This window comes from Podarcis bocagei (assembly GCF_964188305.1).
Source record: "Podarcis bocagei genome assembly, chromosome: 7".
Lineage (NCBI taxonomy): Eukaryota > Metazoa > Chordata > Lepidosauria > Squamata > Lacertidae > Podarcis > Podarcis bocagei.
In genome coordinates this window covers 74,897,387-74,911,289 of record NC_138132.1, presented here as the reverse complement: position 1 = coordinate 74,911,289, position 13,903 = coordinate 74,897,387, and the positions used below count along the sequence as shown (strand labels likewise).

The window sequence follows — 13,903 nt, the reverse complement described above, 5'->3', positions numbered from 1 at the left end:
GGGTTCCCATTTTTTATTTCCCCAAAGGCTCCATTCCAAGGATCATTTTTTTGAAGGTGCCATTTATTTAGTGTGGTGGGCATCCTTTATTTTCAGGTGTGTGTACCATTGGAAAGGGGTATGGTTAGGGTTAACCAGTGTTGTGCTACACCATCGTTCAAGCAAACCATGGTTTGCTGGAAGCACAGGATGAAAGGAAGTGAGAAAGCAACTGAGTCTTGTTCTCCAGGGCTGAGGAACCTGCCAGATGTCACCTGCCTACAGCTCCCATCATCCCTGGCCGGTGGTCATGCTGGCTGGGGCTGATGGGAGATGGAGTCCAACAACACTTGGAAGGCACCAGACTCCTTATCCTAACCACTGTCTTATTCTTCTGTTATCTTGGATATTTGGGAAAGTTGTTTGTAGGTCTGCCCGTTTTCTCTTAAGATGTCGTCACCAAATTTGGCATCACGGTTGCTGAATTCAAGAAGGCGGCTTTCATCTATGTTTGGATAGAATTAGGTGGCATCTTGAATCAAGATGGCGGGCCAGACGTCTCAAAATGGCACTGATGTGGATGCACTGATGTCATCACTAAATTTCCCATAACAGTTCCTGAGTTTGAGGAGCAGGTTTTGGTTTCCGCTTAGGATTGGAAGCCGCTTTGAATCAAAATGGCAGAGCCAAGCTTTGGAAGTTGCACTGCATTTTAACAAGTGATTTCAAAACTGTACTGACATTTTGGTTTCTTAGAATTCCCAAGCAATGCTGGGTAATAGGTTGCTAGTCTTGTTACACGTTTGGGAAAGTTGTTTGCCTGTTCATGACGCATTTGGACACCTCTAAAGTCATCGTAACCAAATTTTGCATGATGGTTCCTGAGATCAAGGAGCAGTTTTGTGCTTGGGTACAAGTGGGCGCCATTTTGAATCAAGATGGTGGACTGAACGTTTCTAAACTGCCTTGATTTCTTAGAACTCTTGTGCAATCCCAGGTAAGAAATCCCAATTTTAAATATTGCAATCCTTTTGGTTTGTATCCAACAAAATCTTACTCTGAGTTGACCCACTGGGTGGCATTCAATAAAGTTTTACTCAGAATAGACCTACTAAAATTATTTAACCAGTTAGCTACATTAGTTTCAACAGGCCGACTGTTACATTTGGTTAATTACCACCCACAGGGCTGTATTCAACTAAGTCCTTCATTGAAATGAACTAATCTAAGTTAGTCATGCCCATTAACTTCAATGGGTCTACTCTGAGGAGGAATAGCATTGAATGCCACCCAATGAAACTGATGAACCCAATGGGGTTCTGCTGGTGCAACAATATTTCTGTTTCCTCTCCACTTAGTTAAGCACCCCCAAATAAATCTGCTCTGGAGGGTCCCCCAAACTTTCAGAGCTAATTTAGAGGGTACAGGGGAGGGAAGAAAGAGGAAGATCCATTTTGCACATAGAAATTCTGTGCACCAGCCGAGCTGCTGCATTGGATAAGGCCCAGTGAGTCTACTTTGAGTTGGACTAACATAGAAGACGATCCATTAGGATTGTACTGTATGAGAAAAGTGAAGAGCTGAATTCTCTCTTCTGAACAGAGTAAAGCCATTGAATGCAATTGACTCAAGGTAGCCATGTCTATTAACTCCAATGGGTTTACTCTGAGCAGAACTAGCACCGGATGCAACCTAGAGCTTTTAAGCCAGACTGAAAACAGTGCAGTAGAGAGACTGTTTGCACCACGTTATCCTTCACAAGCTTTCATCGCAGTCAATGCCAAGCCAGTTCCATAAATAAGTCAACACTCTCCCCGCCAGCCTGCCGATCCCATGCCAGGCTGCTTGGCAGCCCCTCCAGTGTGCAATGATATGTTTACAGCTTTAAATGCGTGCCCCGAGGGCTGCTGTGTATACAAGGTGACTAAATATACAGATTTATTAATATATCTTATTAAAACATAAGACGATAAAGGCAAGAGGCGCTACTAGAAGGGTTGCGCTTGCTTGAAATAATCTCCCTCTCCCCGTTTCTTGACACACACGCACCCCCATTCTTATTCAAAATTGAAATTGAAATAAATCACCCAGCTTGCGGGAAATGTTTTGCTTGGTAAAAGACCTAGGGTAGGACTAAATGTTGCAAGATAAAAGAAGCCGATGCCCAAATTGACAGCTCCATGTCCCCATGGTCATTGGTCACGATGCTCTGTGTTCATTTCCTGGCCCCTGAACATGATAGGTCCTCCTGCAAAGAAGAGGGAAATCCAGTCCTTACCATGGCTCCCAGCACAGACTGGGATCAGAGGGAATTACATTTCCCATGACCCCATTCTGAGGCCACCACCTCAGGTGATGCCTTCACCTAGCGGGCTGAAACATGAAGGAACCCAATGTTCTTTCTGCTGGGACTCCCCACCTAGCTGCAGATCCTGTTCCTGACCCTCCTGAGACTGAACAAGCAGAAGCAACGAGTCTGTGCCCAACCCCATCATTGGAGATGGAGTGTGTGTTTTGCAGGCCTCCTTTCCTTCATCCCTCCTTGGGAACTGGGGTGGACAAATCCTTCCATTTTGGTTTCTCATTTCCCCATTCTCAAGTGGTCCATTTCTGCATTTTTTAAAAGTCTTCTCAAAGACTCGTTTGTGTTGTAGCGGGCAAGTCCTCTAATCCACCCATATATATTTTTGGTGGGGTGTGGGTGGCACTGTGGGTTAAACCACAGAGCCTAGGACTTGCCAATCAGATGGTCAGTGGTTCGAATCCCCACGACGGGGTGAGCTCCCATTGCTTGGTCCCAGCTCCTGCCAACCTAGCAGTTCGAAAGCACGTCAAAGTGCAAGTAGATAAATAGGGACCGCACAGGCGGGAAGGTAAATGGCGTTTCCGTGTGCTGCTCTGGTTCGCCAGAAGCGGCTTAGTCATGCTGGCCACATGACCCGGAAGCTGTATGCCAGCTCCCTCGGCCAATAAAGCGAGATGAGCACCGCAACCCCAGAGTCGTCTGCGACTGGACCTAATGGTCAGGGGTCCCTTTACCTTTATATATTTTTGGTACGCTATTTTGCTGAACGCAGATGTTTTCGCAAGCTGTTTTCCTTAACAGGATGTGTTTTGCGATGCTATTTTCCCCAATACATGCATTTTTTCTTTCTTTTTGGTTCGAGAACTGCACCACAAAATTCAGAGATTTTTAAAGGATAGCCGTGATTTTACATGTTGTTTTGGGAAGTGCAAACCAGGTAGGTGCACATCAAAACGTAAAACAAACCAAATTTCTCTCTCCCTACTTCAGAGGAGGCAAACACAAGTTTACGTTCCGGGAACAGGGCCCTGCTGAGAAGCCAGGAAGAGGCAGGAAAAGCTGGCCTGCTATAACACACACACACACACTCCCCGTCTCGCCCAGTCTGTTGGCTAATGTAAAAGCTTTGCTGAACCAGCACTAGGTCGTTGCTGGACAGCTCCCCTGCTGGACATTTCTCCTGCCAGTACCAGGCTGCTAAATCCATCCCTGCCCACTGCTGACATCTCATAGAATCATAGAGTTGGAAGGGACCCTGAGCTGCCTCTTATGGGGATTGAATCCGCGAACTTGGTGTTAACAGCACCACGCTCTAACCAAGTGAGCTATCCAGCAGGATCCTGCCCTGCTCAGAGTGGACAGGTGTGGACTGTTTAAATCACTACCTGCTTCCCACACAGGGAGGGCAGAGAAGTGTATCTACGAGGTTAGGAGACGAATGAGAGCCCATCATACGGATGCAGAGGGGGGAAATGGATTAGTAACACTTTGTCCTGCCCTAATGGGGTTACTTTGAAACGCAACAAAAGGCCTGGGGAGGTGATTCTTAAGCAGTCGGGGTGGGGAGCCTTTGAAGGTGCAGGCTGGGTGTTGATGGTTAAGTCCACAATTGCATGTCAAAGTCTCTGGAAAGAAATTAGCGGAAATCTGCCAGCTGCCGTGATAATGCTTGAGCCCAAACACATCCTTTCTGTCTCTTCGGGAGTCTGTGCTTGGTGGGAGCGTGTCCCCCTTCTCTTTCCCCCCGGAGTGGCAAAATCCCGTCAGAAATCACTCTGGCGACGTCACACCAATTACAAATAGCTCCAGACTTGCCTTCCTCGGCCTTTGTATATAGTGAGGCTGGGCACTTGCAGTCAAGCACAGATAATTTAAATAATATACAGTTCTCTTCTCAATTATAATAATTATTAAACTGTTTTTCAACTCAGCCAGAGCCAGCACACAAACACACATACACACAAACACGCAAGCCGACAACGATCACTTGAAAGCAGGGCTGGAATGTCAACAAAATTCAGGGATGTGGTGAAGATGGAGAATTTGAAGGATGAATGCATGAAACCCCCTTCTGAAAGTGGGGACTCCCCTCTCCTTCATCAGCTTTTCCTGCGACTTGCAACCCACCTGTTAGAATAACTTTGCAGCTATTCCATTTGTTTTGGGTTGTGTCCAATGCTAGTTGGACTCAGAGGAGACTCATTGACAGTAACAGGATGCTTCAGTCCATTAATTTCAATGGGTCTGTTCTGAGTGGGACATCATAGGCTACAACCATATAGTTGGATCCTTTGCTTCCTTTGGGAAAGTCTAAGTGGTTCACAAGAGGGGCCTGCATAGATTCCTTGCCAGGAACAGATTTAAAGAAACCCCCACCACCAATTGATGTCCAGAGAGAGTAACTGGTCCAAGGGACTTAGTTGCTCTCCATCTATTTTGTGTGGGACATGCTTTTGCATCTGCAACAGGAAGGCTGATTAAAAAACGGTTCGGCATTAAATTGCAAGGAGCTTTTTAGGCCTTTTTTTTTTTTTAAAGGAAACCAATTAGGTAGGGTGGAATCAGAAAACAGGAATCCTTTCAGAAGGGAGTCTGCTGTTTCTCAAATCATGCTGGGGGCTGGACTAAGGACCTTCTACACGCAAAGCAGGTTGCTCTGCTTTGGAACCACCTTTCTTTTTCTTATGCTCTCAGAGACCCACTTACCCACAGTGCACCAAGCCCGCCCCCCAGTTCAGATGAGAGTACGTGTCCTTGAAGGTTGGTCTTTTCAAAAACAAAACGCTGTATCCCGAAGCAAAAGCAAAGTTTTGGATCTCAGAGCCGAGGTTGAGGAAGTGAAGGTGTCCTGTGAATATACTGTACCGGGAGCGAAATAGATCTGGTCTTTTAGGTTCAGTGGCAAGAACTGTTCACCTCCCATGATTTTTGTCTTCTTGAATTATTGCTTCTTGAATTATTGCTATGCCGTGGGGAGAAGGGAAAGTATTGTTTGCGTCAATCAGCTGGAGAAGCCTAATGGCAAAGAGAAGGCGATCCCCTGGGACAGAGGTGGCAAAGTACGGACGAGCAGGTCCTTGGTTGCGTCTTGATCCCCCTGCCCCCCTGCGTCGAGGGTCATCCCGGATTAGACTCCCACCAGCATCCCCATGAAATCGGATCCGTTCTGAATGGTGACAGGGGCACCGGCGCTGTTGTCGACAAAGATGGAAGTGTATTGTCCAGGCTGCACCACAAGGGAAGAGAAGAAGAAATAATAAGAATAAGAATAAGAATTTATTATCTATACCCCGCCCATCTGGCTGGGTTTCCCCAGCCACTCTGGGTGGCTACCAACAAAGTATTAAAATACAGTAGTCTGTTAAACAGGCTGCCTTCAGATGTCTTCTAAAAGTCTGGTAGTTGTTTTTCTCTTTGACATCTGGTTGGAGGGCGTTCCACAGGGCGGGCCACAGGGTGGGCGCCACTACCGAGAAGTCCCTCTGCCTGGTTCCCTGTAACTTGGCTTCTTGCAGTGAGGAAACCACCAGAAGGCCCTCGGCGCTAGACCTCAGTATCCGGGCAGAACGATGGAGGTGGAGACGATCCTTCAGGTATACTGGACCGAGGCCGTTTAGGGCTTTAAAGGTCAGCACCAACACTTTGAATTGTGCTTGGAAACATACTGGGAGCCAATGTACAAAGCTACAAGAGAACCACAAGCCCAGGAAATGCCAGTTTGTTTCCAGGTCTGATTGAAGGTGCTCCCATTAGCGTTCAAAGCCAGTGTTTCCCAAACTTGGATCCCCAGCTCTTTTTTGGACTACAACTCCCATCATCCCTACCTAGCTGGCAGGGGGAATGATTCTAGTCCAAAACCAGCTGGAGACCCAAGTTTGGGGAGCACTGCCCTGAACCATTCAGGGCTGAAATACCCCAAAGACCTGCTCCTTCCCTACAGACCTTCCTGGGTGCTGAAATCAGCAGAGGAGGCCTTTTTGCTTGTTCCGCCACCCTCAGGAGTTGGTGGGGGTGGCAGACCAGGAAAGGGCCTTCTCTGTGGAAGGCTGTGGGGCTCCCTCCCCTCCATGACAAAGCACACCTTGGCTTTCGACACTTGAGGTTCATGTTTTTAGGACCCATCTTATTTCTATAATTTGAAGCTGCTTTACAGCACTTTCAGAATTTTAACTGTAATCTGCCCTAAGACAAAATAAAACCTAATAATGGAGATGCCGGGGATTGAACCCAGGACCTTCTGCATGCAGAGCAGATGCCCTACCACTGAGCTACGGTTCTTCCCACCTGCTGAACCTGTTGCATAAAAATGGTGGCTCCAGGGGCGGGAGTCCGTCTCAATTCACTGATGCTCTTTATAGGCTACATTACCGCCAGCTCTAAAAGGTAAAGGTAAAAGGACCCCTGACTATTAGGTCCAGTTGTGGCCAACTCTGGGGTTGCGGCGCTCATCTCGCTCTATAGGCCGAGGGAGCCGGTGTACAGCTTCCGGGTCATATGGCTGGCATGACTAAGCCGCTTCTGGTGAACCAGAGCAGCGAACAGAAACGCCGTTTACCTTCCCGCCAGAGCGGTATCTATTTATCTACTTGCACTTTGACGTGCTTTCGAACTGCTAGGTTGGCAGGAGCAGGGACCGAGCAACGGGAGCGCACCCCGTTGCGGGGATTTGAACCGCCGACCTTCTGATCGGCAAGTCCTAGGCTCTGTGGTTTAACCCACAGTGCCACCCGCATCAATTCACTGGTGCTCTTTATAGGCTACATTACCGCCAGCTCTACAACCCCCATATACCTGCAGCTGCAGCAATCCATGAACATAAACGGTGAAGATCTTGCTGTTGCTTTCCAGACCAGCAATAACTTCCAAAGACCTAAGAGGTGCAAAAGAAAGGGAGACAGGTGTTCACGGACCAGAGTCATAGCTTGGCATAGCACAGTGGCTGAGAAGTGGGGTATCTCAAGCTCAAATTCCACAAGCTCTCCATCATTTATAAGGACATAAGAAGACCCTGCAGGATCAGGCCAATGGCCCATATATTCCATTTATTCTCACAGTGGCCAACCAGATGCCTGCAAGTAGGCCCTGAGCAGAAGAGCTCTCTCCCCTTCTGCCATTTCCAGAAATTGGCATTTTTTGCCTTTGACCACAGAGGCAGAGCATAGTCATCAAGGCCGATAGCCATTCGTAGCCTCAACCTCCTAGAATTTGTCCAGTCCTCTTTTTCAAGCCACCCAAGTTAGCGGTCCCCACTTCCTCCTGTGGGAGTGAGTTCCGCAGGTTATCTATGTGCTGCCTGAAGAAGCTCTTCCTTTCCTCTGTCCCAAAGCTTCTAACATTCAGCTTCTGTTGGGATGTCCACGAGTTCCAGCGTTATGAGAGAAGGAGGAAACACTTTCCCCTGTCCCCTTTCTGCATGCCGAGCATAAATTTATAAACTTCTGCCATGTCACCTTTTAATTGCCTTTCCTCTAAACTAAAAAAAAAGCCCCAAATGCATCAACGTTTCCTCGTAGGAGAGTTGTTCCACCCCCTTGATCATTTGGGTTGCCCCTCCAATTGCAGTATGCTCTCGTTGTTTCCTCTGTGATTTCTGCCGGCTTGCAAAGCCAGATGTATTAGTAAACTGGCCCTAACTTTACTCTGCACCTTTACCCATGAGGAAGCCCCACCGAACAGAGTACCAGTTTGCTTCCGGTTGTACAGTGGTACCTCGGGTTACATATGCTTCAGGTTACATACGCTTCAGGTTACAGACTACACTAACCCAGAAATATTATCTTGGGTTAAGAACTTTGCTTCAGGATGAGAACAGAAATCGTCCTCCGGCGGCGCGGCGGCAGCGGGAGGCCCCATTAGCTAAAGTGGACCTCCAGAACGAATTAAGTACTTAACCCGAGGTACCACTGTATATGCATAGGAATGGGCTATTTGAAAGTTTTGTTCAACTTCCTCCAAATTATCTTGGGGGGAAATGACTGTGTGGGGAACCTCTGGCCCTGTACCTTTGTTGAACTGCAACTCTCCTTATCCCTCTGGCCATTGGCCACGCCTGCCGGAAGTTGTAGTTCAGCAACATCTGGAGGGCCAGAGGTTCCCCACACAGTCAATTTTTGAAGATAATTTGGAGGAAATGGAGCAAAACAAAATGGAGATGTTTCAGCAACAAACACATTAATTTAAATTTCTTCCATCCATCCCTGGGTTCTAAGGCAGATGACTAACCAAGTAAAAAAATGATGGGTTGTAGCCAAATAAGTTCTGCTCAGAGCATACCTGTTGAAATGAACAAACCTAAGTTAAATGTGACCCTTAATGTTAACCTAAGTTAGACGTGACCATTAATAATGTCAGACACGCGTCCATTGAAATTAATGACCACAGCCAACTTAGGGTCTACTTTGAGGAGGGTGTAGTTGCGTACAACAAAAGGTCTAGTCTGAGGAGGATTAAAGTTGGCTGCAACCCTTAAATTAGCCGCGCCGGTTCATTTCAATGGATCTACTCTGAGTAGGGCCGACGTTGGCTACAACCCCCCATGTTTACGACATGCTCTTCGCTCTCACCAGTTTTGCCAGCTGATGGCTCGTTTGGGCTTGCTCTCCTACCAACATTGCAACAGGTCTCATGCCCTCCGGAGGCAGGTTGCCCCACCCTGCAGGTGCAAGCGAAGCCCTAATAAAGGGGCACTGCCAGGTTGGGCAGGTGGTAGAGGCATGCCCCGAGCCAGCCGATGCCCTGGCCTCGTCATGTTTCATAAGAGGTGAGGCAACCCGAGGGAACGGAAACCATCGCCTCACTCCACTGCTCCCAGTTTCCACAGCCACCATGCCAAAAACCAACTCCAGCGTTCACCTGAATCCACCCCTATCCAGAGACGGTCCAAGAGCAAGAGCCCCCTGACTTGCCGGAGGCTCTCTTCCGCCTCTGTTTCAGCAACTGGAGTAGCCTTTACAAGCATGGCCAGTTGCTCCAAAGCTGAAGAAAAGACCCTGGTTTGGTGGGTAGGCCACCTGTCCAACATCTCCTGATAGGGCCGGGAAATATTCACATCTGAAACCCCATACTGAGCATCTTTTACATTATGTTTCATATTGCTCATTGTAGGATTCACCCAGAGCTAAATTAGTCTCCCCTTTTCAGATCGCCTTAGAAGGTCAACCGGATGATTCAAAAATTAAATGGCTTTGGCAGATGTCAAAATGTGCATCAGCTATAGGGTGACACTATTTGTACTAGCACAAGAAAGGTAAGAGCAACTTTTCTGGTTTGTGCAAGTGCCAAAGCCCAGGGATGCTGAATAGAAGAAACGTTCCTAAATTTTGGACATTGTAGATTTGTCCTGGTCTGGTGGCATGCAATGTCTTTAGTTTTGTAGCCGTGTGATTTCTGCTCATACAGTATTGTGATGGGCCACTGGGCTATAAACAATAAAAGTTATTTTTTAAAAAAACTAAGCTAGTGTTTATCTTCACACCAGTATGGTGCAGTGACTGGAGTGTTGGACTAGGACCTAGGAGACCAGGGCTCAAATCCCCAAGCAGCCATGAAACTCACTGGCTGGCCTTGGGCCTGGTGCAGTCTCTCAGCCTACTCTATCTCACAGGCTTGTTGCAAGACAAAATGGGGAGGAAGAAGGGAACCATGTACACACCACATCAATCTCCTTGTGGGATAGAAATGCGAAAAATGAAAATAAACTTGGACTTCCGGTCGGTGCCAGCGCTTAATGGCGGTCCTAGCTCCGAGCTCCGGAGAAGGACTGCTTCGCAAGTTCGGGTCTTACCCGCTACGGCAAGCGGGGGACCCCTAAAATCCCAGGCGCTGAAGCCTGAGAACAAGGAGACTCGGTGGGCACCTTCGCGCCCCCCGGTACCGTGAAAGAGCCTTTTTAAAGGCTACGGATCGACATCGGGAGTGAGCGCGGTGCTGAGAGTCGCTACCCAGCCTGCGAAGTGAAGCCGCGTCGCCATAAGCGGAGAGCGCCGATTCCTTCCTGAAAAGAAATTCGGACTGATTCCCCGTGAGTAAGAACTGAAAAATAACCGGGACTCTTTCAATTTTAAAAATTGGGCTAAAAACGGGGGAGATTTAAACAAAGGAAGTCTGCCTCCCCCCGACTGCATGAAAGCGAAAGCAACGGAGCTGTAAACCTGCATCCGTTTAAATCCGTCCTTTGATCAGCTAAACCGGACATTTAAACCTTTGATCTCCCCTCTAGCAAGCAGGGCAGAGGGGAGGCGAATCTGACCATTAACTGCATGACTTATTTGGAGGAAAAAAACCTCTGCTGTCTCATTTGCTTGAAAGTACGAAACGGTCTGCCTTCTTAGTACACTGAACTGACTTTTCCCTGTGAAGTGATACTTTGATACAAAGTTTCCACACTGCCTGACTATTGCATACTATAAGAAGAAACAGTATAAATTGGGCAACTGTGGCAATTTGAAGTTACAAGTATTTAGTAACATTGACTTTGACTGTGTTAATCTCCCTTTTTCCTACTTTTTGGATTGTCTCCTTTGTTTTGGTACTTGGAAATTTCCCTCTATGGCCATTTTGATTTGCTCCCTCTAGAGGATAAAGTAAAGTTCGGCACGGCTTAAGACAGTGGAATTTTCCAAGGGAGAACAAATCCCGTGGGAATTGACCTTGACATGAGTGGCCCACAAGAAGAGATAGTCACAAGAGCCAAGATCAAGCAACAACAGCAACAACAACAATTGCAGCTGCAACAGGCAAAGAAAAGAGGCTCAATCTCAGGCGCAACAGCCGGATCAGCAGGAACAACAGGTCAAGACAAAGGAGCAGCCGTTTCTATGGAAGCTGTGACAGAGGCCCTGCTCAAGATAAACCAAACCCTGGAGTCTTTGACAAAACAGACTTCAGAGAACACACAAAAATTAACAGAAATATCAGCAAGATTAAACCAGAATACAGAATCTATAAATAGATTGGTAGAGGAGAACGCCACCACGCGCCAAATTGCCGAGGAGGCCAAAGCCACTGCCGGAGAGACACAGGAGAAGCTAGAGCCGCTTGCCAAGAAGGTCTATGAGCATGACGCAACTTTGGCCTTGTGGGAGTTACAGAGGAAAGAGAGAAATTTAAAATTAAGACTGATTCCGGAGAACGAAAGAGACAGCCTTGTGGAATACTTGACACGGGAGTTTGCGGATTGCTGGGATCTTGAGGAAGACGAATTTAAAATTACGACTGCCTTCAGATTGGGTAAAAAGCAAGATAGAAAGACACCGAGAGACTGCTTGATTACACTCAGATCCAAGGAGGAAAGAGACAAAATATTAGGATTACACTTTGAAAAGGCCCTGCAAATTGGAAATTCAGCTGTACAGATCTTTAAAGACATCCCAAAATACATTTTGGATTTAAGAAACTTTTACAAGGACTTGGTTCTCTTGCTAAAGAAGAACACTATTCGCTTTAGGTGGGAGTTTCCACAAGGACTGTCATTTGACTTCAAGGCAAAGAAAGTGAAAATAAAGACAATTCAAGATAAAGACAAATTTTTGGCAAGATACCAGGAGGATTTACAGAAGGGGACTGTGGACGTACTTGCAGAACAGAGGAGAGCACTGGACATCCTGAATCTCTCGTTTGGACAAAAACCACCACCATCAGAAGAAGAGCAACAACTTGGAGCTGTTGGAGGAGCCTTAAGAAAATAACAAGATGGCTCTGCAATTCCTTAGCTGGAATTGTAATGGGCTCAATGGGCCTTTGAAGAGAAGACAAGTATTTCATATATTGAATAAAGAACAATTGGACTTGATATGCTTACAAGAAACTCACATAACCAGAGCCCACAGGAGATTACTCTCAAATAAAAGGCTAGGACAAGAATTTATTTCATCAGACAAAGTTAAGAAGAGAGGAGTTGTAATATATGTGAAGGAGAAATGGGCTCCAAAAATGATATTCAAAGATGAACAAGGGAGATATCTGGCTGTGGAGATACAAGTACAAGGAGAAAAATTCTTAGTTGTTGGAATTTATGCACCAAATGAAGGCAAATCTGACTTCTTTAAGAGACTTCATGAAACTTTGACGGACTATTTGGATTACAATATGATAATCATGGGAGACATGAATGGCGTGGTCTCCACTAATATGGACAAGGCACAAAGACTAACAGTCACTAAAGAAGGGAGACTCCCTAAGACTTTTTTCGAAATGACAGAAAACATGGACTTGATAGACATCTGGAGAACAAGGAACCCTCTGGAGAGAGAGGGAACCTTTTTCTCCCAAGCAATGATGACCTGGACCAGAATTGACCAAATCTGGGTTACTAGTGGACTGGCTCCAAAGATTAAGAAAGTGGAAATCTGCCCAAAAACTTGCTCCGACCATAACGCCGTGAAGATGGAGATGAAACTCACAATAACTGGTCAATTTAGATGGAGAATGAATGACACCCTCTTTCGAGATAAGGAGATTCTCACGAAGGCCCAAAAGACCCTAAAAGACTATTTTGAAATAAATTTGAGGACCGACGTGGAGAAAAGAGTGATCTGGGATGCAAGTAAAGCGGTTATGAGAGGATTTTTGATTCAACAAAATTCAATAAAGAGGAAAAAACAAAATGAGAAAAAAGAGAAAATCTTGGAAATGATAAAGGAAGGAGAGAGGAAATTAAGAACAAAACCAAAGTCTCAGGACATTTTAAGAGAGATCAAGTTATATCAAACTCAATATATGGAATTGATGAACCAAGAGATTGAATGGAAGATAAAGCAAATGAAGCAAAAAACTTTTGAATCAGCAAATAAATGTGGTAAACTTTTGGCATGGCAATTGAAGAAAAGGCAGAAACTAAATACAGTTACAAGCCTAGAGGTGGATGGAAAGAATATATCTAAACCCAATGAAATCAGAAATTGCTTTTTAAGTTATTTCAAAAAACTCTATACTCAAGGCCCGCAAAATGAAGAAGATATAGACAAATTCCTTGGAAGATATGGATTACAAAACATCTCTCAGCAAAGTAAGATGGACCTGAACCAGAGAATCTCAGAACAAGAGATAGAGGCTGCCATTCAGAATATGCAACTGGGTAAATCTCCGGGACCAGATGGACTGACTTCTAGATACTACAAATCGCTGAAGGAATGGTTGATTCAACCATTAAGAGAAGTTTGTAATGAGATCCTTGAAGGAAAAAGGGCACCTGAATCGTGGAAAGAGGCATATATTTCACTCATACCAAAGTCAGAGACTGAAAAGACCCAACTCAAGAACTACCGCCCAATATCATTGCTCAATGTGGATTACAAAATTTTTGCAGACATTTTGGCAAAAAGACTCAAAAGAGTTTTGATGGAGATGATTCATAAGGACCAAGCAGGCTTTCTCCCTAAAAGACACCTGGCAGACAATGTAAGGAATGTTATAGACATTCTGGAAAAGCTAGAGGTGAATATAAACACTAAAGCAGTATTGATCTTTGTGGACGCGGAGAAAGCCTTCGACAATATTTCTTGGAGTTTTATGAAGAAGAACCTTCATAGGATGGGGGTAGGCCGGGGTTTTGAGAATGGTATGGCTGCAATATACTCTGAACAAAAAGCCAAACTGATTGTAAATAATGTTGTGACTGAG

General features: G+C 45.9%; 1 protein-coding gene and 1 long non-coding RNA gene across 5 annotated transcripts in view; one reads left to right on the top strand and one right to left on the bottom strand.

Annotated features, from left to right (window-relative positions):
* LOC308591191 overlaps positions 1-13,903 on the top strand; it is a 228,674-nt gene that overhangs the window by 33,739 nt on the left and 181,032 nt on the right. The gene's annotated exons all lie outside the window — the stretch shown is intronic.
* C1QTNF12 (C1q and TNF related 12) overlaps positions 1,905-13,903 on the bottom strand; it is a 42,834-nt gene continuing 30,835 nt past the window's right edge. For all 4 annotated transcript variants that reach the window (XM_081201674.1, XM_081201673.1, XM_081201676.1 and 1 more), the window contains 2 exons: positions 7,076-7,154; positions 1,905-5,510 (listed from right to left, as the gene is read on the bottom strand). In XM_081201674.1, the coding sequence (XP_081057800.1) occupies positions 5,412-5,510; positions 7,076-7,154 (178 nt within the window). In that variant the 3' untranslated portion in view covers positions 1,905-5,411. The remainder of the gene's footprint in view (positions 5,511-7,075; positions 7,155-13,903) is intronic.